The sequence below is a fragment of the Mesoplodon densirostris genome, chromosome 7 (genome assembly GCF_025265405.1).
Source record: "Mesoplodon densirostris isolate mMesDen1 chromosome 7, mMesDen1 primary haplotype, whole genome shotgun sequence".
Taxonomy (NCBI): Eukaryota; Metazoa; Chordata; class Mammalia; order Artiodactyla; family Ziphiidae; genus Mesoplodon; species Mesoplodon densirostris.
This window is the reverse complement of record NC_082667.1, coordinates 49,536,289-49,561,415: the sequence shown is the minus strand read 5'-3', so window position 1 is coordinate 49,561,415 and position 25,127 is coordinate 49,536,289. Positions and strand designations below refer to the sequence as shown.

The 25,127-nt window shown below is 36.8% G+C and overlaps 1 protein-coding gene across 11 annotated transcripts in view; it reads right to left on the bottom strand.

Annotated features, from left to right (window-relative positions):
• The window catches only part of DLG2 (discs large MAGUK scaffold protein 2), a 1,239,088-nt gene that overhangs the window by 515,289 nt on the left and 698,672 nt on the right, over nucleotides 1-25,127 (bottom strand). For all 11 annotated transcript variants that reach the window (XM_060105473.1, XM_060105479.1, XM_060105470.1 and 8 more), the window contains 3 exons: nucleotides 18,472-18,608; nucleotides 4,571-4,715; nucleotides 1,706-1,844 (listed from right to left, as the gene is read on the bottom strand). In XM_060105473.1, coding sequence (XP_059961456.1) covers nucleotides 1,706-1,844; nucleotides 4,571-4,715; nucleotides 18,472-18,608 — 421 coding nt within the window. The remainder of the gene's footprint in view (nucleotides 1-1,705; nucleotides 1,845-4,570; nucleotides 4,716-18,471; nucleotides 18,609-25,127) is intronic.

The following is a 25,127-nucleotide window of genomic DNA, read 5'->3' as shown; positions in this document are numbered from 1 at the left end:
AGATTGTCCTGCCAGACAGCAAGGAAGGAAGCAGGCAAGAAGTAAGACACTGATGCATATCACTGTAGGAAGAAATGAAATCTCTTCCCCAGACACCATCTGAAATATTCCATGCGAATAGGTAGATTGAGAATTATAATGAGTATACCTACAGCAAACAGATAACATTCATTTAATATTCATTATGTATCAGGCACTGTTATAATTTCTTTGCATGTATTATCTCATTTAATCATTATAACAACCTATTGAGAAAGATTTGATTACTATCCCCTTTGTAGAGATGAAGAAACTGAGGCTTGCAGTCGTTAAAAGATTTGCCCAAGCTCACACAGTCAGCCAGTGGTAGAAGTATGTCTCAGAATGCATCTAATTGTCTTCAGAGCTCATCAAAACTCTTGGGTCCCTTTCTAGCCACATATTTTTTTTTTACGATGAGAACAGTTTTACATGACTTGGTTTTCATTTTAAAAATAAGGAGAAAATTAACATGTTTCTTTGTAGCCAGAATTTTAAAGCTGGCAGGGCACCCAGTTTTCCTACTTAAAAGCTGCGTGCCCACAAGCAAATTCCCTAACCTCTTTGAGCTTCAATTTCTGCATCTCTAAAATGGGGATGACAGCCCTTCTTTCTGTGTTTTGGGGAGGATTAAAAGGATAGTGTAAGTAAAACAGCTAGCAAAGGGCCTGGATTATGAATGGGGTTTAATAAATTTTAATTCACTATGGGGCCTAGTAAGATAAAATGACATTTTCAAATTAAAATCCTATCAAATATTGGCGATAGGATGAGAGCAAATAGATTATTGCTCTGGTGAATAAAGGTGGCTATATTTATACAATCTTTAGAGAACCATGAGTATTATCTTTGCTGCAGCCTTCATTTTAATTAAGAGCATAGAGATTAGACATATCAGCATAGGAAGAGGTTTATATTTGATTTAAACCACAGATGCACATTTGCAGCATCTAAACATTCCATTCCTTGGCTAAAGATGTAACAAGCCACTTCAGCAAACCTGAAATTGCAAAATAAATGGAAAATGCTTAATCATTTCAAAAGAAATAGCAAAGGAATGAAAAGACCAAAGCATACACGGGCACCAGCAAGCAAAGTTAAGCAGCAGGAAGTCTCCTCAATTTTTTAAAAGGCTGACAGTAGACAGCCTTTAATCAGTAGACAGGCAGGATATACAACTAAAGGAACCATCTGTATCACTTTTCCACACAAACATTTTCAGAAAGAAAGTGTATGGCAAGAACATGGAACTTAGAGTAAAAAAAAAAAAAACCCAGAGTTTTTTAGTTCTGACTCTTCTACGAACCAGATATGTGGTTACAAGGGGACGCGTACATACTGCTATGCTACTTCCTTCTTTCTGAATCTCAGCACCATCTTCTGTCTTTGAGTAATGATACCTATCTTACAGTACAGCTGTAAAGCTCAAATGGTGTTAGATATCGAAAGTCTTAACAGATTGCAAAGTGATGGTTGTGTGTCTATTACTACTTCTCCACAAAGAATTTGTGGTTTTTGCTTCCAACAGAGGACAATGACACATGTTTATAAGTCTTGGCAGATTTCCACTTGAGGTGAGACTATCATAAGTTTGAATGGTGCTGAGAAGCAACAGCTGCCATGTTAGGCAAATGCAATTTCTTCCTTGTAATGATCGCAAACCCAATTAACCAAAAGCATATCTGACCTGGTATAATCGTCTTCAACAAGCATGTGCTTTGGAATTGGTGAGTACCTTCCTGGAGAGATGGGCGGCAGGGAGGTTTTGTATTCTAAAGTGCCATTGTTGCCAGAGAGAAGATGGTTTCCCATTGGTGGAGAATAAGCTAAGGGGTGAAAGAAAAGAAAAGCAATCTGTTATGTGGCTGATTCAATGTGTCATGCTACAGTTCTGTTAAAAATAGAAAGGCTTTGCTACACGCTAAGAATTTTCTGATCCTTCAAGAGGAGGGAGATGCTGTTTGTTTGCATTTAATATGTACAAGCACATGGTGACCTTTAGGATTGGAAAGATGTAATAACAGTTATATCTGTAAGCCCAGTTCGTATAATTAGGTGAAGAGAAAAACTGGAGGAGAGACCCAGCACTCATATTTTCAGAACAATGATTAATTTTCTATTGAAATAAAAATGTTAGCTTTTTAATTGCAGAGCTCACATTCTTTTCACGTAATTAATATCAACCCATCAAAAGCAGAAGGCTCTTAGGAGCAAGTTCTTGTATAAGACTTTAATCCCTAAATATGCTCTACTCTCATGCCAGAAAGGCTAACTCTGGCCTTTCTCTTTTGTTCCTCCACCCTAATTCATCCCCCTTTTGGGTGACTGAAAAGCCCTCCTAACTGGGTCTCCTGCCGCTGTCCTCTCCCAAAATCCATTTTATACATTGAGAAATCCAGGTCTGATCATGCTGTTCTCTTGCTTACACACTCTCCATTGCCACTACTGTACTGAATATAAATTCTCCCTCTCACCATTCTTATAAGATTGACTCATTTCAATATCCCCCCTTATGAATCTCCTATGGTCCTTAAATAAGGCCTGTTCTCCCCAGTATCTGTACCTTTGCTCCGCTCTACCAGCTACCTGCAACTTCTCTCTCCTATCCCATCTCTGATACCGAAATCTCATCCATTTTTTTCAAGATAAAATTCAAATGCCACCCTCTGCATAAAGGTTTTTCTGATCTTCCGAAGACAGGTGATATCCCTTTCCTTTGAGTGCCCAAAGGACATACATTGTTACCTCTCTCATGGCATGTACATCACTCTCAGTTTGCCAAATATTGCTACTATTTATATATCTGCATTAGCCTTCCTTTCAATGAAGGCCATGATTTTATCTCTTTTGTATCACACATATTACCTTACAAGGTGTCTTGCATGTATTGAAATTACTCAATACACATTTCTTGAATTGAATAGCAAGTTTTGTTTTCTCCTTTTTCTCTTTGATGTTGACCTTATATGACCTTCAAGAAGAGGCTCACAGAGCCTCAAGACAGATTTTTCTAAATTTAACCAGTTTGAAAAACTCTGGAAATTAACACTCTTTCATATCCTGAGGTAAGGCTGATCTCATCTTACTGCTTGCTTGACAAAAAGACATATTTTGGGGCAAGTCATTTTAGAATCACCATTAAGAAAAGCAATAGCTAATGTAATGGGCAGATAACAAAATCATTCAACATTTAAATTTCAAGAGAAACGTCCAAATCTAAGAGAGGTCAAACAACTTGCTTAAGACTATAGTACTAATTAATGACAGGTCCTGAAGACATTCTGAGTTCCCAGTCTCACAACTGGTTTCTCAAAATTTCAGAATGAGCACATTTACTCATGCTGACAAAACTATCCCTTAAACTCACATCAAAGAAATGAATTGCTTCTAAGTCTAGTCCCCAAGGACAGAATCTTCTTGTTGACCTATTAAGAAGAGGGGAAAACACGGGGCTTATGCAGCAGTGGACTTTGTGAGGACGCAGTAGAGCATCTCATTGTTAGTTGTTGCCCTAGAAGCATGCACCTCCACCCCATCTCCACTGCCATAGTGATCAACAATTTTCTCTGGCTTCCCTGCCAATATATCAAATTCTGGTAAAGGTAAGAACTATAATGATAGTTATTAAGGATTATGATTTCACCAATTGACGGCAAGATCCTTTCACCCAGGAAGAAGCACAGTGCTATCTCTGGTTTATTTTGCCTGTCCCTCTTTTCCACTCTGCTGCTATATAGATTTGAACTAGGAAGAGAGACTATTAGGACATGAGAGCTATCATGCTTTAGGAGCTTGAGAAACAGACTTTAAAAATGCATTGCCCCTTGGAATACTACTCAGCCATGTAAAAGAATGAAATAATGCCATTTGCAGCAACATGGATGGACCTAGAGATCATCATACTAAGTGAAGTAAGTCAGAAAGAGAAAGACAAATACCATATGATATCACTTATATGTGGAATCTAAAATATGACACAAATGAATCTATGAAACAGAAACAGACTCACAGACATAGCAAACAGATGTGTGGTTGCCAAGGGGGGAGGGGTTGGGGGAGGGATGGGTTGGGAGTTTGGGATTAGCAGATGCAAACTATTATATATAGAATGCACAAGCAATGAGGTCCTACTGTATAGCACAGAGAACTATATTCAATATCCTGTGATAAACCATGTAAAAAAGAAATGAAAATAATGTGTATATATATATATGTATAACTGAATCACTTTGCTGTACAGCAGCAATTAACACAACATTGTAAATCAACTATACCTCAATAAAATAAATTTTAAAAATGTGTTGCCCCTATGCTATTGTAATCACACTGTCCATAACATACATCATCAAGCCTTTCCATAAGGGTGAATCTGACAACTCATCAGGTAAGGCCTCCAAGGCAACTGGGGAGTCAAGTGCAGGATCCCCCTGAAGTATTTCCACAGGCTAAAAAAGAGTGAAGGTGCAAGTAGAGGACTTTGCCAAGTTTTGTAGAATTCTGATTTTGCAAACCTGGCATGCTGTTCACAGATGACACTGAGCATGGTACTTACAGTGAGTAATATCAGGTGGACCATAAGGATCAGTCATATAAATGGTGGTGGCTTTGCCAACTTTTAGATAAACTACGTCTGACGTGTTCTTCAATATTGCTACCGCCTCTTCATGTGTTACTTCTTCTAAACTGTAATTGTTTACCTGAAAGGGGGAAAAATTCACTATTAGAGCCAAATCTATGCAGGTGAAGAGAACTATTCAGGCAAGAAGATATACAAAATTATGACTTATGTAAAGATTAAACTGCAATCATTACAGTCCAGTATCTATATCACACTTTGACAGAACAGATGAATTAAAGGCATTAGCCAAAGCAGATAAGGTACAGTTGTTGATGCTAAAAAACAAGGTCGCTTCTGCCATTTTCTAAGAGGAAATGATATTTTATAATAGAAATCAGAATACTCTTTGTGGAAAAAGGAACAAAGGGGTCAAATGTCCTTCTTATGCTATAGTGATTGTGATTACAGAAGTAACATACATCCATTGAAGAAAACAAACAAAAACAACAGAAGAAAATAAAAATTATCCCTAATCTCCCTATATGGATATATTTCTTTAAACGATTGTGACCATATTACACACACTGTTTTGGAACCTGCTTTTTAACTTCGAGTGAACATTTGCCTCTAACATGAATGTACTTCAACAACATGAGTTTTGTTTCCTACAAATCACTGTGCTACATGGCTATAACATAATGATTTAACTAATCTCTTACTAAAGCATGTTTATGTTGGTTCTAATTTTATTCTATTATAAATGATGTTGCAGTAAACTTTTTTCTATATTTGTACACCACTTTGATGACTTCTTCAGGATAACTCATACAAACGAACACTGGACAAAGTATATGAATATTATAAGGGCTCTGATACCTATGTCCAAAGTGCCCTTTGGAAACATGAACCAGTTTACTCTTAGACCACAATTATACGAGAGCCCCAATTTTCCCACAGCTTCACCAAACTTGGCTTTTCTCACTTTAAAAACTGTTCGCATCAAAATGTCATTTAACATGAGTCTATTTTCTAAGGAAAGAGTGCTAATGTTGGAACATAGAACTTTTCAGGTGAACAAGTTCAAGAGTACCTTATTGCTATCAGCTTTAACAGCAGCTCCTCTTTTGTTATTGGACAGAAAAGCCTGTGATACCTGAGCAATTACTACTTCATGGCAGTGGCTTAAGTGGGTCTTTGCAACACTTCTCTTAAATGGTTTTCAAATATTCAGGAAATATTTTGCATACCCAGGTTATCCTTATTTGGCTCCTATTTTTTTTATGAAGCAATTCTTTAGTTGGTTCCTGCTGAAATGATGTGGAATTCAAATAAATGTAATATAAATGTAAATAAATAAAGTAGATCGGATTCCTACATATTCTCTGTACTATCTAATCAGCACTTTAGTCATTTAATACCTTGTAGCATTGTTTTTTAGTTTTGCTTCACATTGCTATGTAAATTCCATGTGTCAGTTAATCCTTGGTGGTGTAGCCCAGGTTAGGGACCCTGGAACAGGAGGGAACTGAACCTGATTGCTGACCATGAACTCTCCAGTAAGCTGTAAGCCTCTCTACTGGTTCTTACAGTCGTCTTCTAGACAAATGACATTCTTGTAAATCTTTTGTATTTCCAGTGTCTAGCACTTGTTTATTCATTGATCAAATAGTTATTGCATACCTATTATGTGTCAGTCACTGTTCTACATGTTAGAGATATAGTGATAAAAAATAAGAATGATAATCATCATCATAGCAGACACATATAGCCTTATTACATGTCAGGCGCTACTCTAAATTATTTTACGTATATTAACATGATAAAGCCCCACAATAACCTATGTGCTGGCTATTATAATCACTTTCATTTTACAGATGAGAAAAGCATGCCTCCAAGAGGTTAAGAAACTTGCCCAAAGTCATTGATCTAACTGTAGTAGAGGCAGAATTCAAAGCCAAGCAGTTTGGCTCCAAGGACTATGCTCTTAACCACTCATCTATACTGCTTCCTCCAGATGGACGCAGCCCCTGTCCCATGAGACTCACATTCTAATAGAACATAGCTGTTTATGGAATGAATGGATAGAAAAATAGACCCATATAGAGTGGGAATGTAGAGGGACTTACAGGCATGGGGAACACAGTTGATGATGGCAGCCTTTAGTTATAGACAGAGAAATAACAAAAATGACAGTAATAATAATAAGAGCTAACATTTATTTAACACCTATATGTCATATATCTTGGAAGTACTATGTATATATTTTGACATAAGTCATATAATTGGTCCTGGTTATAGCTCCATGAGGTAGACATGAATAATTAGGCCCATTTTACCGGTGAGAAAAACTGACATTTGAAGTGGTTAACTTGCAACAAATAGGTCACACAGACCCCAAGTGGCAAAGCCATCAGTTGGATCACCGTCCTCCTGAAAAGATGAAAATGAGATGGCCCTTGAGTGTTGGTTCACTGAAACCTAGGGCTTACATCAGCTATTCTTTCTTCCTTTAGGAGAAGAGTCTCTTTCCAAGTTTACATATAGAAGTAATGTGAATTCCTAAGTGTTATAAAAGCCTGAGTAATCATTACCCTTCTTGCTTAATCCAGTGGTGACAATATATTGCATCAGCCGAATACACTGACAAAGTCAAAAAATAAATAAGTAATATGGAAAGTAGTTTGATATATATATGTTTCTTCAAAACCTTCTTGTATAGTTGATTAATCACTTTTTTAAGGGCAGTACCACTTGTACCTAGATAATGAATATTTGCAAATAATGCTCATATACAATGGTTTAAAATGTGTATGGAAGTGGGTGTTTTCTCTTAAACAATGGTTGCCTAAGGTGGCTCTGAATATTGTGACCATGCACCCCAGAAACATCTATATTGAAAAAAGAGAAGAGAGGAGGTATTTGTTGGCATAAACAGTGAGGATCACAAGCCAACATATAAAGACCCTAAAGGCTAGAAAACAACTGGATTAGACTACAAGTGGCACAAAAGGTCTGTTTCCGACAGGGCTCATTGTCTCTCTCTCTCCAGGGTACAGAAAGCACACAGCTCATTAGATTATCAGTGAAAAAGAGATGTGGCCAGTGTTTATTAAACTGCACTTTTTTTCCATTTTTAAGTTGGGCCTTGAAACAGTCTAGAAGATGTTATCTTTAAGTGTGTTTTCTGAGAATGACTGCCTTAACAGACTCTCAGACCACCAGGAAAATATTTAGAGCAGAAAACAGAAGTTGAACCTAGAGTCTGTCATACAGAGTGAAGTAAGTCAGAAAGAGAAAGACAAATACTGTATGCTAACACATATATATGGAATTTAAGGAAAAAAATGTCATGAAGAACCTAGGGGTAAGACAAGAATAAAGACACAGACCTACTAGAGAATGGACTTGAGGATATGGGGAGGGGGAAGGGTAAGTTGTGACAAAGCGCGAGAGAGGCATGGACATATATACATTACCAAACATAAAATAGATAGCTAGTGGGAAGCAGCCGCATAGCACAGGGAGATCAGCTCTGTGCTTTTTGACCACCTAGAGGGGTGGGGTAGGGAGGGTGGGAGGGAGGGAGATGCAAGAGGGAAGAGATATGGGAACATATGTATATGTATAACTGATTCACTTTGTTATAAAGCAGAAACTAACACACCATTGTAAAGCAATTATACTCCAATAAAGATGTAAAAAAACAAAAACAAAAAAAACAAAACAAAAAACAGAAGTTGAGGAAAAGTTGGAGGTGAGGAGTGAGGAAAGAGAGGATATTGGGGAAAATATTGGTAATTTAAAATAGTGGTAGTTCAGTCAGTTTTTGTTTGGTGACTATGAAATGTTGGAAAATTTACACTGATTTTTGTCATGGAAGAGGTGGTGGCAACAATATGCAGTGATTAAGAGCACATGCTTTTGAGTCATGCAAACCAGGACTCATCCTGTTCCTGGCACTACCTAGCTGTGTGACTTTGGGAAACTTATTTAACCTACTTAGCCTCAGTTTTGGCTTCTGTAAAATAGGTATGAGAATAATCACTGCCTCAAAAGGGTTATTGATTTAAATGTACTGACCTATGTAAAGTGGCAGGCTCATTACTTATTAATGTGAGCTCTTGTTACTATTACTATTGTCATCATCCATCTCTCTTCTCAGGAAACAGGAATCCTTGGTGAAAATTTTCGCTGAGCATTTTCCTGTAAACATCTGTGAACTGATGAGTTTAATTAGAGAACTGTTGATGAGGCTTCTGTGTGGTCTTTTTAAAAATTCAGAATAGTATAGGATCTGGACCCAAAAGTGCTCTTTTGTGCTGAAGTCTTCAAAATGTTTTTCACGAAAGTGGGTTTATTTGGGGTAATTATATGTGTGCATTATCCTCTGAACTCTCAAGATAAAGGGCCTACAGCTGGAGCTGATTGTACACAGAGAGAAGGGACATTATACTGATTGGCTGGTTGCTCTTGTCATTGTTTTCCATTGTCTTTTTCCTTTTCCTTTTTTCTTTTGCATCAAGTATCTGCCTATAATGGTGAACACTGAGCAACTGGCCTGGTTTCAGAAAAAAAAATCATGTGCATTTGAATGAAGTGTTTCTGTGGGGTGCGCTACACAGAGGGGGACATGTGTGCAGCCTGGCCATGCATTTCAATAGGACAGAGGACTGAGGCCAAGAGAGAGAGGTTGGAGGTGAGATGACTCATTCTCTTGAATGGAAGAGGGAGCACTGAATTGGAGCATGATGCTGAGAGAAGAGGGCAAACCGGTTGAAGAAAGAGGTGCCAGGAGACTTGCAAGAAAGGAACATGGCAAGTGTTGTGGGAATTCAAATAAGTGTTAGCTTGTACATATGTGATGGTACAAAGGTGGGAGGTGTGCGGGCATGAGAGGGTGTGATAAGGAGAAATGTGCAATGTACAGATGGCAACATACTGACCTTTCCATATTCATTCAGGAATAGCAATGTAGTGAGACAAACTGGGAGGTATTAGGGACATAAAAGTTGTACTAAGACATAGTATAAGGAAATGTGAGACTCTAGAAACACTGGAAAAAAACATCACAAACTCCAAAGTTAACTTTAAAAAAGAGAAGACAAAGTAGATGATCACCATATTGTAAAATAACTTAAAAGGGGGGCCAATCTAATGTAGTAGTGTCAATGGTATGAAAATAAATATGCATAAACCAAAGACTGAAATCTCTGCACTCCATTGCAATGAACTGCTATAATAAAATTTGTTTTAAAAATAACTATGAATACATGAGAAACGTTAATAATGGTTATCTCTGGATAATAAATATTTTCTTATTTTTCATCTTTTCAGCAATGAGGTGGTTAGAACAAAATTAACTATGGTTAATTATGGTTAGAACAAAATTAGTTATGGTTAGAACAAAATTAACTCTACTTTTCAAATGAATAAGAACAAAAACCTTAAGTAAGGGAGAACAGAAACTAAGTGCGGTGACCTCTTGATGAGACACACATAGCAAGATCTCATGAGTAATGGAAAATTGGAATAGGAAAGAAGGAAGTTGATTTCTCATGCTCAGTGACTTTACTTAAATTTATGAGAAATAATAGCCATATTTTAAACCAAGGTGTTTTTTAGAAATGAAGGCAACCTGGTATATAATGAGGGTAATTTTGAAAGTAGACTCAGATCTGCTATCAATTTCTAGTTCTATGAATTTTGGCCAGTTAACATATTTACTGTTTTAATTTTCTTACATGTAAAATGGGGATAATATTGATTTATTTGTTGATTTACTTGTGTTTATGAGAAAGAAATGATACCATGAACCTGAAAAGACACTGTATAACATAAAGCAGTGTACAAATAATGATCAAACATCATAATCAGACATAGTGCTTTTGCTGATCCTAATGCTGGAAATAGTTTCTTCCTGTTCAGGGTTCTTTCTGTGAAACTGATCTCGTACAACACTTACTCCTGCAGTGCCTCTTTCCATCTCAAAGACCGACCTTTTCAAGGGCAATGATTAGATCGTTTTCATCTTTGTATTCCCCCAGCGGACACAGCGTAAACAGTAGGCACTTAATAAATGTTGAAAACAATCCACTAAATAAGTTAAGAAAACAATGTGGCATATCAAAGGAAAAGCAACCAAAATTCCCTATGTTATAGGAAGAATGAGGCATTTGTGTTGAGCTTCTATTTTACAGTTGTGTTGAGTCAGAGAGGAAAGGATAAGGAATGAAGGTCATTCAACCAACAATACACATTTACTGGACACTCACTCTGTGTCAGACATGGGATAGAAGAATGAAAGGCTGGTACAAAATGTGAACACCGGCTCACATCAGCTTATAAGGGACATAATAAGAGCTCCAAATTTCTTCCTCCTCCATTAATCATTAATGCATTTCTTTTTTAAAAAAACTATTGATGTAGCATTTATTTTTTAAAATTAATTAATTAATTAATTAATTAATCTTTGGCTGCGTTGGGTCTTTGTTGCTGCGCATGGGCTTTCTCTAGTTGCGGCGAGCAGGGGCTACTCTTCCTTGTGGTGCACAGGCTTCTCATTGCGGTGGCTTCTCTTGGTTGCAGAGCATGGGCTCTAGGTGAGTGGGCTTCAGTAGTTGTGGCACATGGGCTCAGTAGCTGTGGCTCACGGGCTCTAGAGGGCAGGCTCAGTAGTTGTGGTGCACGGGCTTAGTTGCTCCACGGCATGTGGGACCTTCAAGGACCAGGGATGGAACCCACGTCCCCTGCATTGGCAGGTGGATTCTTAAACACTGCACCATCAGGGAAGTCCCATTAATGCATTTCTTCACCTTTCATTGCACAGAGAGAGAGAGAGAGAGCAAGTGCCACTGGCGTCTTGATTGACTCCAGCTTCCTCTATAGCAGTGGTCACCAAATGGACCATATGATAGGAACCCCAGGGCAATCAGCTGGGTACAGGAAGAAATATTTGAACTTCTATTAATATTTATCACATCGATCTTCATCTTTCTATTTCTTGTGTATGGTTTAAAATAAAATGTATATATTACCATAACAATACATGAATGCAATCTAAAGTAGAGAAATATACATATGTTAAAGACAACTTTTTGTGTTTTACTGATGGGGTGTGCTGTTAAAGAATTTTAAAACCACCGCTTTATACTAGGTACCGATATATGATGACTATAGAGTAAGTTCTATAAACAGGGTTATTAAACTGAATACAAGCAAAAGAAATAAACAATATAATGGAAGGCTTTAACCCTGTATATAAAATCCCTTTATAAATAAAGCCCTTAAACACTTAAATAAAATATATCATTGCATTTGCATTATAGTGTAATTTTATTGTATTTGAGACAAATTAAAAGGGAGTCCAAGAAATAATTATCCCAAAATTTTTTCCCCTGGTGTTTCAGAAGGTAATCTAACTACTGAAGGCAGAGTCTGAAGGGTGAACTATTTCTAATGCCTTTTAGCCCATGACTGGAAATTGCTAAATGATGCTACACCAGCTTGATGGAATGACCATTACCTCAGAAGTCACCCTCAGGAGAAGCAGTGGAGTGGCAGCAGAGTGGGGTAGGATGTGATTAGGTCAAGGTAGAATTATGGTTCTTAACCTGGCTACATATCAGAATTGTTTGGAAAACTAAAAAAAAAAAAAAAAAAAAGGAAACGAGGCATGGTTCCTACTCCAGAGATTCTGATTTGATTTTTGATTATTCAAGGTTGATTGAAGCCTGGGCATCCACAGCGTTCAAGAACTTACCATGAGATTCAAATGTGTAACCAAGATCGAGAACCAGGGGGGTTGAGTAAACAGCTGAAAGGAATGTGGCTTTAGGAAATTGATATCTAGGTCTGAATCCCATCTCACAATGTATTAGTTATGTAATATTGGAAAAATGTTTGCGTCTTTGAGTTCTAACTTTCTCTTCCAGAAAATAAGAATAACAGTAATGACTGCCCTATCCATCTCTCAAGTGTTGGAGTGAGGAGGTGCTGTGGGTGAAAGATCTTAAGGAGGAAGCAGTGTGTTGGTGGTAGGAAAGAGCCATGTGCAGGGACAGTTATAGCTTTTGGTTCTTATTTAAGGTTGGCCTAAACAATGAAAGTGTTTTAAAACCCTCTTCATTATTCAGATAACTCCTACATATTTGCATGGTCTTCAAGATGATTTCCTTATTGATATTTGGATGAAACAAGGTGATAGTGGGTCCTCACAACTAATACTCATTCAGAAAATTATCTTGTTTCTACTCATCTTCCCTAAATCTATTTAATGTCCTTACAATAGGATGCACATTTTGGAATAAAAATAGGAGATGCTCACACATAGTACATCCAAGAGTGACTCCAGTGAACACTAGTTCTAGGTATTTCATAAGCATTACCTAAGAAAAAAAGTTCCACAGTAAAACATATTTGAAAGTTAGGGCACCAAGGTTAAATTAGTTCCTTAACTGGAGGACTTCATAGACCCTTATATATGCTAAAGTTTGTTGAGAATCTACAAGAGAGGTGAGATACAGGTTGTAGAATTTCAATTTGACTATAGATCCTTTTCATGTGATACAGACATGAGACTAATATTTTAAAACACACTTGGGAAACACTGATCTAAGGCAATGCTGTCATGGTATTGAGGACATAACAAAAGACCAAAGATGAACATGACTTGCCCAAGGTCAGTTAGGTAGAGTTAATGCTGGCTGCCTAGGACTTGAATCCAGATATCCTATCTCTGAGTCCATTGTCTTTCCATATTATTTCAATGCCTCATTTACCTTTCCTCTTGTCTTCAGCTTCCCTTTAAGCAAAGAAAAAATACAGACTTATTTTCTGTAAAAGATGTAAAAGGTCTCTCACTGACAATTTTTTCTTCAAACGTCAAGCAAAGGTTATGGAAAAAAGAGACTAAGATTAGAAACTTTAAATCACAATGTGACAGGGGCTTTGCCAATTAACAGTTCATGTTGTCCCTTTAGAGAAGACAATTAGATGACCCTAGATTCAAAGTTTCTGGTATTGTGTAGAAAAAAGATGAAGAAGATCATATTTCTGTAATATATGTGGCTCTATGTATCACCATGGTAGAGCTTAATAAAAATGAGTGTGTAAAAATATATGAAAGAATTAGAAAAATATCAATACTGTTAACCTCTGACCATCTGTTCTATGAAGTTCAAGGCCAAGAGGGAATCTATTCAGTCTGAGATTGCAACACTAAGCTACTGGTACAATCCATTAAAATCAGATGTCACTGTCATTTGAAAAAATAACAAAACAAAACAAAACAAACAAAATTCTAATGAATGATAATAAGTGCCAGTAGCAGGGAAAATTTAAAAAAATGTTACTTTGATAAAGAGAACATATACCACGCATCTGGGTGACCCATGAAACATCAGAGAGGTCTGACATTAAAGTCATCTTATTTGAAACACTAAAGGGCTTATTGCAAAGGTTTTAGGCAGGATAATTTTTCCTTACAGTAGAATAAATGTAAAGGTCAGATGCAATAATATTGCCTGTTTTTTTTTCTTTTAAGTTGGGGAATAACATTCTAAAGAATCAAAAGAAGTTTTTTTAAAAGGGTAATCTATTTTCAGAGGATAAATGGATGTATGATAAAATTTAGTGCAAGAGTGAGAGGAAAAGTGTAAAACATCTTAAAAGACTGAGAAGTAGAGAAATGGCAAGACATAGCTTTTTAAACAAATGTGGAAGAGGAATTCATATTCATCATTGTGTTTCCAAGGGAGAGAGCTTTACTAAAGGGAGAGACCTTTACTAAAGGGAGAGCTGTATAGGGAAGTATATTTTGATATAATTTTAAGGAAAACATTTTTACTGATGGTTAGTATCTAATGGATAGCTTTGACAAGGCATTCTGTTCTCCATCCTTAGAGAGTTCTAGCAGAGGTGAGGGACTATTTCACATGGTTGCTTCTCTGTGGGATTCTGATGTACTAAATGAGAGTTGGAATAATATAATATCTAAGATAGATACTTTTCAATTCTGACATATAAGAAGTATTTAGGGAAAAAAAAGTACCCAGTATATATGGTATGATTCAGATGGTGTCCAACATTAAAATTATTTCAGTTGAGAAACTGAAAGGTTTATTACTAAAGATCCCCCACTCTCACCCCCGCCAAAAAAAAAAAAAAAAAAGATTGTGCTCTCACTGCAGGGTAGATGCTGGGAGACTTCCTGAATTATGGTGATCTATCCACAAAAGTCTAAAGAAATTAATGGAATTTTATTCTCGATCAGCTTACTTACAGAACTATGAATGAATAACATATGGAGGAATTTTTCCTAAGAATTGAGAGAAGGGAGTGGTACAAATTGTTTTAGAAAAAACCTATTTATAGAAAAATAGAGTGTAGTACAGCTGGTAAATCACAGAATCTAAATTATTCATATTTCCTTTGGGGGAGGAGAGTAGAAGAGGAGAAAGATGAAGACATGAATGTAGGGTAGTAAAGGGAAGAGGAGGTGGAAAGGAATGACAGAAGGACAGCATTAATAAATATTTTTGGTTGAAGCAAGATAATTGATCTTTTGAGGTGGCTTCTGGGATTTTTATTTTATGCTCTCCCTCAGGCTCATTTTTCTTTCAGAATTTTATAAAATGAATCATTTTCTTTCATTTCCAGATTCAGCTTGGCAGTTGCCTTGAAAGTACTAATTATGTTTTCCTTACGTAAGAGGAGAGAGACCTATGATTGTTGAAGCTTCATTTTTTTAAAAACTATGCTTTAAAACTCAAAACAGTTAAGGATTATGTCACAGCTATTTTTGAAATCATTTTGTCTACAATGAATATCAAGAAAATGCTAATGGAAAAATAGCATGGTGCCTGGAAAATCCTTTGACAGAATTGTTTAGACTTTGAGGTTTTTTTTTAAGAATTTGAATATAATGCTAAAAATTTAAACAGAGCTTCAAGAAATCATCACATGACATCTCGCATGATATTATAATAGCAGCAGTTGAAGAAATAACAGAAGAGGTCCAGAAGAGTTGTCTACATCCAAACTCTTACAGAACAATGAGCCAAAGGGAAAATCAGTCGCTATGACACACTACTTTAGAATGAAGCTGTCCTCTTCATTTTTCAATTTAGCACTATGTAGAAAATGGATATCACAGTTTATTTTATTCCTAAGTCCACAAACAATAAAATTTGTCTTCTTGAGGGAAGTTGTTAGAGAGAAGTTGTCTTATATCCCAATAACACTTTTCTCTTTCAGAAGACACAATATCATAAGAACCAACTTTTAGGACTTCCCTGGTGGTTCAGTGATCAGGTGTCTACCTGTCAATGCAGGGGACATGGGTTCGGGCCCTGTCTGGGAAGATCCCACATGCCACGGAGCAACTAAGCCCATGCACCACAACTACTGAGCCAGCTCTCTAGAGCTCGCGAGCCACAGCTACTGAGCCCGTGTGCCACAACTACTGAAGCCCGCGCACCTAGAGCCTGTGCTCCACAAAAAGAGAAGCCAGTGCACTGCAATGAAGAGTAGCCCCCCACTCATCACAACTAGAGAAAGCCTGTGCACAGCAACGAAGACCCAATGCAGCCAAAAATAAATAAATGAAATTAAAAAAACACACAAAAGAGCTTTAAGTTAAAAAAAAAGAACCAACTTCCACGTCAAAGGCAAAAAAACCAAGCAAACAAAATTCAGAATGTCCTGAGAATGAAAATGGTAGTTCTACTATACAGCCTAGTACCTATAGTTAGCAACACTGTACTGTATACTTAAAATTTGTTAAGAAGGTAGATCTTATGTTAAGTGTTCTTACCCCATACACACACAAAATAATAATGATAATAATGATAGTGAGAGGAAGCTTTGGGAAGTGATGGATAACCTTATAGCCCTGATGGTGATGATGGTTTCATGGGTATGTACTTATTCCCAAAGTCATGGAGTTGTATATATTAAATATGTACAGTTTTTTACATGTCAATCATACCTCAATAAAATGGTTTAAAAAAATAAAAATAAAATTGTAGTGACTTCAAGTGGTAAAGAAGTCAAAAACTCTTAGTTGCAACTTTGACTGAAGTCATTAATGCCACATTTTTTGCCCATTCAGTTTGACCATACTTTTTCTGCTGACAGAGTTCCTTCCTGAGAAGTGGCTATTGCCTGGGACATGGTAGGTGCTCAATATATTACTTGTTAAATAAAGGAAGTAATGAATGCTAACTGAATGATAACTAAATGATGACTGAATGATAACTAAAGGAAGGAAGGAAAGAACTGACTGACAGATTTTAGGAAACAAATGCAAAGACCACGTTTGGTGGTTACAAGCATTTGCAATCCAATTCTGTCCATTGTTAACTATATGACCATCGCCAAGTTAGTAAATTTCTCTCTATACCTCAGTTTCCCTTTGCTTATATAAAAGAGGCTGTTGTGAGAAATACATACTACATTACAGAAAAACATTTTAAAAAATACATGGAGCACAGTAAATGCCAAATAAATGTTAGTTATCAAGATTATTATAAAGCTCTTATCCAGATAATTCAATACAAAAATCATTGACAACTATGAAATTAGCCCAGTGCGACTACAAACAACCTGTCTAGAGTCCAGGGACATGGGCACAATGAACTTTGAGGTTCACCCCCAAAACTTGCACATGTCCTAGAAATTACTATTCTGTTGAAATTGTATAGGTTGATCCTTCCCAAACACTTCTCATGAAAGTATTGGAGATAATGGCTCCTTGTGACCAAGATTCAAGATCCTAATTTACAAAGGGAGACATATGACTAGATATACTTCTCTTACTTGACAGCTATCTTCTATTAATTTTCAGTATTTGATTATTATCCTGTAGATTTAATATAAAACAGTAAATGGAGATGAAACAGTTTTTAGGTGCAATCACCAATTTTTTACTGCTTATAATTGTGTACATTTTGCTTTCGTTTATCGTATAACTCCATGGCTCAGAAAGGGTGGCTGCATGTTGGTGTCAATCGTTGCCCAAGACTCCTGAAGCATGTGAGCAACTGGCAAATAAAATAGTAGAAACCCTGTCTGAAAGGAGAGGGGGAAGGGAATCCATTTGCACATGTGACAGAACTCAGATTATGAATTCTTGGAAGTCAGGAACTGTGTCTACACTGGTTGAACCGAAGAACACAGAGAGGCATAGAAATGTACAGATCAATAAACCAGATAGTGTTGTTCCCTTTGCTATGCAAAGCCCATCTCTCTACCAGTCTGGATTTAGCAGTCTCTCTGGCTGATAGGAGATGGATGATACTGGAAGAACAACACATAATCTCTGTGACTATGAAAACTGGTGAAAATTTAGATTTCTGTTTTTAAAATATCAACAAATCAGCTCCAATTATACCTGTACTTTTGATATCTTTTACCACAAAATCTGCTCTCCCTTTTCTATTTCCACCCAAGGTCACTGCTTCCTCCCCCCAGATTCTTATGTTGAAGTTCTAACTCCCAATATGACTGTATTTGGAGATAGGGTCTTTAGGAGGCAATTAAGGTTATTAATTAAATGACTTAAGGGTGGAGCCCTAATCTGATAGGACTAATAGCTTTATAAAAAGAGAAAGAGAGCTTTCCCTCAGCACAAGCCCAGAGGAAAGGCCATGTGAGGATGCAGCAGCAAGATAGTTGTCTGCAAGCCAAGAAGAGAGACCTCACTAGAAACTGAATGGGTCAGAACTTTGCTCTTAAATTTCCCTGCTTCCAGAATTGTGATAAAATAAAATTTCTGTTGTTTAAGCCACCTAACCTATGGTATTTTGTTATGGCAGCCTGAAATGACTAAGACAGTCATACACTGGGAAATAAGAGATTTATAAATGTACACATAGTCCTGCTTGAGTCACACTCACCATTAGTAGTCTGTCTCCTACTTGCAACCTTCCATCTTTCTGTGCAGCTCCTCCATCTATAATTTTAGTTACATAAATGCTGTTGTCTCCAGGAATGTGTTGGTTCCCCACACCTCCTGCAATACTGAAGCCTAAACCTACGGAAAAGAAACAGAAAAAGAAAAGCCTTGTATTTGTTTAAGAAAGTGCTACTAGTCACATTTCAACAGTCGAAAAAAAATTAATCCTCAATTTAGTACAACAATAATAAATAACAATAAATTCTACTTCAATCAACTGTGTCCTTTAAACATTTGAAAGCTTGTTGATTAATGCTAATGAGGCAAAACACAAGTGCAATCCTGCCTACGTTTAGTCTATGGGCTTATCTTCGTTGCTGCTGTTGTTACTCTAGCATAGAGAACAGAAGTCCTGCCAGTCATTTGGGTAGAGACCTAGATATTTTTGACATTTTAGAATGAAAAGTACAGCAATTTGAACATTCCACAAATTCTGAGATAAGAGCCATGAGAAAGATACATTGGATATTGGTGTAATAATTTCAGAGAGAAGATAAGGAAAAGAAGCTTGATGCTCGCCCTTCATGTTTCCTTCTCTGGGTACCTTGTCTTATTTTCACACTTCCTGACACTTCCTGTTATTAACTTATAGTTAATAAAGAATGAACACAAACGAAACATCCCTGCACACAGTCTAAAGAATAAAGAAATAGATTATATACTTTGACTGTATTATGTTTGTAACAAACCACGAAATATGAAATCATTTTAAACATGGAAATTTTCCTTTTTAAAAAAAATTTTTGTCTTTTGGAAATTTTCCATCTTGAGAGAAGAATTTTATTATGCTATGGCTTATAATGTTTTTCTTTCAGTTTTATTGAGATATAATTGACACGCAGTACTGTATAAGGTTAAGGTGTACAGCATGATGATTTGACTTATATACATCATGAAATGATTATCACAGTAAGTTTAGTGAACATCCATCATGTCATATAGATACAAAATTAAAGAAATAGAAAAAACTTTTCCTTGTGATGAGAACTCATAGGATTTACTCTCTTAACTTTCATGTATAACATACAGCAGTGTTAATTACATTTCTCATGTTGTATGTATATTACAGCCCTGTATTATTTACCTTCTAAGTGGAAGTTTGTACCTTTTGACTGCCTTCATCTAACTCCCGCTCTCCTCTTCCCCCACCTCTTGGTAATCACAGATTTGATCTCTTTTTCTGTGACTGAGTTTGTTTTTGAAGTATAATTGCCCTATAATACTATGTTAGTTCCTATTACACAACATAGTGATTAGATATTTCTACACATTTCAAAATAATCACCATGATAAGTCTAGTTACAATATGTCACCGTACAAAAATATTACATGGTTATTGACTATATTCCCCACATTGCACATGTCACAACCATTGACTCATTTATTTTGTAACTGGAAGTTTGTACTTCTTAATCTTCCTCACCTATATCTTCTCTCCTCTCCACCCGTCTCTCCTCTGGCAACCACTTATTTGTTCTCTGTATTTATCACTCTGTTTCTATTTTATGTTTGTTCTTTTGTTTTGTTTTTTAGATTTCCACATATAAGTGAAATTATACAGTATTTGCCTTTCTCTGTCTGACTTATTTCACTTAGCATAATATCCTCAGGGTCTATATATATTGTCATAAACTTTTATTTATATTAAACTATGGAATGATAACAAGAATAGAGTTATTAAAAAATCATTATGAGGCCATTTTAAAAGAATGACTGATAGACTCTTTAAAAGTATAAGAACAAAAAAAATCTTTCTCAGAATATAATTGAATACACATTCGGTACAATACTTATAGCATATATTTTCATTGCATTTTGAAATTATAATAATTAACATGCAAATTACTCAGAAAGATAGATATAAGTCAAAGAGACTTGTAACTGAAGACAGAACATTTCTGTAACTTGCTTGTCTTAAGAAATTAAACCCCCCTCACACACACATCCCTAGTTGCCTAGTTTTAAAAAACCACACACTTCTTTTATGATAAAACAATCATAAACAATTTTGGCACTTTATACAACAATGAAAAACACTTTAAAAATACTCCATTTCACTCTCCTTGTATTGAATAAATATTGAGTAGGGCTATGTGCTGCTCTTAAGATAGCATAAGTGATTAGTTAATGGAAAAATAATGGCAAGGTAAATTATAAAGTAACACCTCTGGAATGATACCTGAAATGAAATGATTTTTTTGTTAAATTAGTTATTAACAATAAATGGAAAATGGATTTAAATTGATAGGGCAATTAAAATAAGTGTTATTTAATTTCCTACTAGAGTGGGTAGTTATTCTTTATTGATGCTTTGACATTGCATAGCTCTATAAATGTATTTGTTTCCCTCATATTTAAAGAATTTATTTACCAAGTGAAAGATGACCAAGGGTAGATAAAATGTCCCCAACTGGCTTTTCCTATGAAATTTAAAATATATATCAGCTCATATTTTCTAAAGCTGTTACTTCATATTTATATATGATTATAGGAAAATTTAAAAAACATATTTACAAAAGTTTCATAGCCACATGCTAGGATCAGTCTACTGCATTTACAATAGTACAGAAGTCATTCTGAACTGTGGACAAAAGGTTAAAGAGAATTCAGGGACTCTGATTTACATCTACTACGCCAACAGTAAATGCCACAGCCGGTCTGAGTTACAGAAGAGCTAAGGCAACAAATTATCACTGTAAACAAGGTTAAGTCCAACAAAGGGAATAACTATGTAGTTGACATTTGAAGTTGAAGATTTTACCAAGACAATGAAATCACTGTGGATACCGTAGACATAAATATATCAGCTAAAAAGGAAACAATGTTTTTTCTGCTAAGATTAGGCTTAAGCACTTCTTAACTGGTGACTCTGCTTAAGCTAAAGTATTTTTAGTAAGAGCCAGAGAATGGCTCTAAAGGTACAAAACTAAACATTTCCCCTAATTTCTCTTACTTTGGTGGAACATGGATACATTTAAAAATAATCAATATTTGATCAACATTCAACCATATTCCAGATATTCAATGCAACATGATAGGTAAACGTATAGCTTATGTCTACATCCAGAATACAAGGTTATTTACAGGTGGAAGTATCCATCTGTTATAAAATCGAATCTGGTCCTATCTATCCATCCATCCATCCATCCATTCATCCATTCATTCACTCACTCATATATCCACTCATTCAACAAGAATCTCCTGAGTACATACCATGCATCGCATAACCAGCTGCTATCAACTGTAGCCAACATAAATGTAAAGAAATGGATTGGGGCTTCCCTGGTGGCACAGTGGTTGAGAGTCCGCCTGCCGATGCAGGAGACACGGGTTCGTGCCCCAGTCTGGGAAGATCCCACATGCCGCGGAGCGGCTGGGCCCGTGGGCCATGGCCACTGAGCCTGCGCGTCCAGAGCCTCTGCTCCACAATAGGAGAGGCCACAACAGTGAGAGGCTCGCGTACCGCAAAAACAAACAAACAAACAAATCAAACAAAAAACGTATCTATGTTCTTTAGTAATTGGCACATAATAGATTCTTTTTTCAAATTTATTTTTAAAAATTTTATGTAATTTTGAAAGGTTATTTTCCATTTACAGTTATTACAAAAATAGGTTCTTGATAAATAAAAATTCTCTGCTTTCAATAAGCTCTCAAGTTGTTTGGAAAACAGATACCTAAAGATCTTGACATAACTGAACTGGCTAGGATAAGTTCTGTAATGGTACTATGATATGTGAGTATGGAGGGGATCATGACTTCTTAGAAGAGCAGGAGGAGAATCAACAAAAGGTTTAGCATTTGGGCTGGATCTTGAATACAGTATTAAGTCAGAATTGATAAAAGAGAATGCAGCTTTAAAACCAATACATCAGACTGACTAAGTAACTAAAGAGTCAGCTGCCCTGACTTAGATCATACAGTGCTCATAAAATCCCAGCTCCCCTGTGCTAGAAATTGAGACAAAAATGCCTAGCGAACACTCAAAACCTGTACTTCCAGTAAGATAAGCTAGAGTGGTCCCTAACAAGATAAATACAATGACTATTATAAAGATTTGAGTAAGGAACACTGATTTTTGGTAAGTGACCAATTTAGAGAATTGGTTACAATATTGAAAAGATGTGTCCATGATAAAGAAATTGACTAATCAATTATAAAATAAACTCAGTGACAAGAGTTGGTAGGTCTCATCCTAAAATCGTGACCCTAACACTATCGACCGTGGAAAGTTTGGCTATTGAGAATACTACTAAACATGCCTATACATGTGTCAGTAATAAACAAAGCTGACACAGAACAATATAAGTATTAAAATCACAAAAGGAAGTAAAATCAGTGGATATTTCAGTACTCTGGCAAAGAAAAAAAGCAAGTGAAATTTAAACACCTAATTCCCCAAACAATTAAAAACTGATCTATTTGACAAACCTGATGTGCAAACAATTTCAGGATTACATCTAGTGCATAAAGCTGGGTTCTTCTTTCCGTATTTCCTGCATATCCCCAGATTGTATATCCTCATGTTAACACAGGAGATGCAGGTGTAGGGAAAGGAATGTCTGAACATTGTTTAAAGCCTTTAACTTAACCTTTTCCCATGCAAAATCTTTTCCTTCTCCTGTGAAAAAAGAACACGAGGAACGATCCTAGTTCACCCTTTCCCCTTGGTGCCTGAGGAGCAGGTGTCAGTGGAAGGTGGAGGCCTGAAGGAGGAAGTCTTGGGAAAACGGGCTGATTCTGTGTGTGGGAAGCTTACAATAAAACCCCCAATACCTGAAAGAGTCATGTGACTACAATGTACCCATATAGTCTTTATGGGTGTAAAGAACTAATCCCCATGATGTCTTATAATCATTCAACAACATGGTTCAACTTCATTTTATGTGACTTTACTAAGAGGGCACTCTGGGGCACCTCCAAAAATTCAATATTATTAAGCAGACTGCTTCTGTCACAGTTTATCTAGGATCTGCAAGGTAGGGTGTTCAGTGCTTTACAAAAAAAAAGAAAATACTACAGTGGTATTCTGTACATTCTGACTATACTATCCTATTTTATTAAAGGAAACACAGAATACATCCTGAAGCCTGGCAGGCTTTGTTTTAGAAAATACAGGCAACCTAACTGCTGAATGTGCATACATTTCAGTTGACAAACAAAACAAAAACTTCACCTGTGGGTCTGGTCTACACAGGTAACAGACTATTTTACATCTCTTCTCCTTTAGAAAAAAATCATTGCTTAAAAAAATACCAAAAATGTCTTTCATTTTAATTTGAGAGAATAATTAATTAATCATATCTACAGTGCCCGATGAGATTAAAGACCAAAGCTGTATTTTCTTACTCTCTGGATTCTCCCTGGGTTCAAACGACAAAGTTTGGAGTTGAAAGAAGTGGTTCTGTTCAAAATGCCTTCGGCACTGGCTAGGCAGGCTCAATCCTGCTTAAGGATCTCTCACAGATCACCTAATTAACTTACCACAGTCAATGTTCCAAGCTTTTCTCCTGAATATGTACCTCAAAATACCCACTTACAGGGCTTCCCTGGTGGCACAGTGGTTGAGAGTCCGCCTGCCGATGCAGGGGACAGGGGTTCGTGCCCCGGTCCAGGAAGATCCCACATGCCACGGAGCGGCTGGGCCTGTGAGCCATGGCCACTGAGCCTGCCTGTCCGGAGCCCGTGCTCTGCAACGGGAGAGGCCACAACAGTGAGAGGCCCGCAAAAAAAAAAAACAAAAAAAAAAAACCCCACTTATACTTTTTGCCTAAAAAGAGGCATCACTCAATGCCTATTTTATTGTGAAAAGTCTCCATGTCTATACCTACCCTTTCTCAAAGGAATGAGTATCATTCCTCTTTTCTAAACCTAAATCTTCCCCTTCAACATTGAATTTTACTCATTATTCCTTTTTTTCCCCCTCTAGAATATTCAGTTTCTTACCATCAATGCTTTTCTTCTATTCTGGCTTTGACCATGCTTCTGTCCTATCCTAGAAAGATCTTCTCTTGGGACTTCCCTGATGGCGCAGTGGTTAAGAATCCGCCTGCCTGTGCAGGGGGCATGGGTTCGAGCCCTGGTCCGGGAAGATCCCACATACTGCAAAGCAATAAAGCCCGTGTGCCACAACTACTGAGCCTGCGCTCTAGAGCCTGCGCGCCACAACTACTGAGCCCGTGTGCCACAACTACTGAAGCCCGCCTGCCTAGAACTCATGCTCCACAAGAGAAAGCACCACAATGAGAAGCCCACGCACCACAACGAAGAGTAGCCCCCACTCGCTGCAACTAGAGAACGCCCGCACACAGCAACGAGGACCCAATGCAGCCATTAAATAAATTAATTAAAAAAAATTAATTAATAAAAAAATCTTCTCTTGAACTTGCTGCAGCCTCATTTACGGTAAGAGCTGGAGTTTGTAAACAGTGGTCTCTAGTTACTAACTCCATTTCCATATCACACACCCTTTCATCAGTCTCCTCCATTTGACTCCGTGTACCACAATCTACTTGAATGGCAGTGGTTATAGGTTGAATTACGCCTTTCAAAAGACAGATTGAAGTCCTAAGCCCTGTTACCTGTGAATGCGACCTT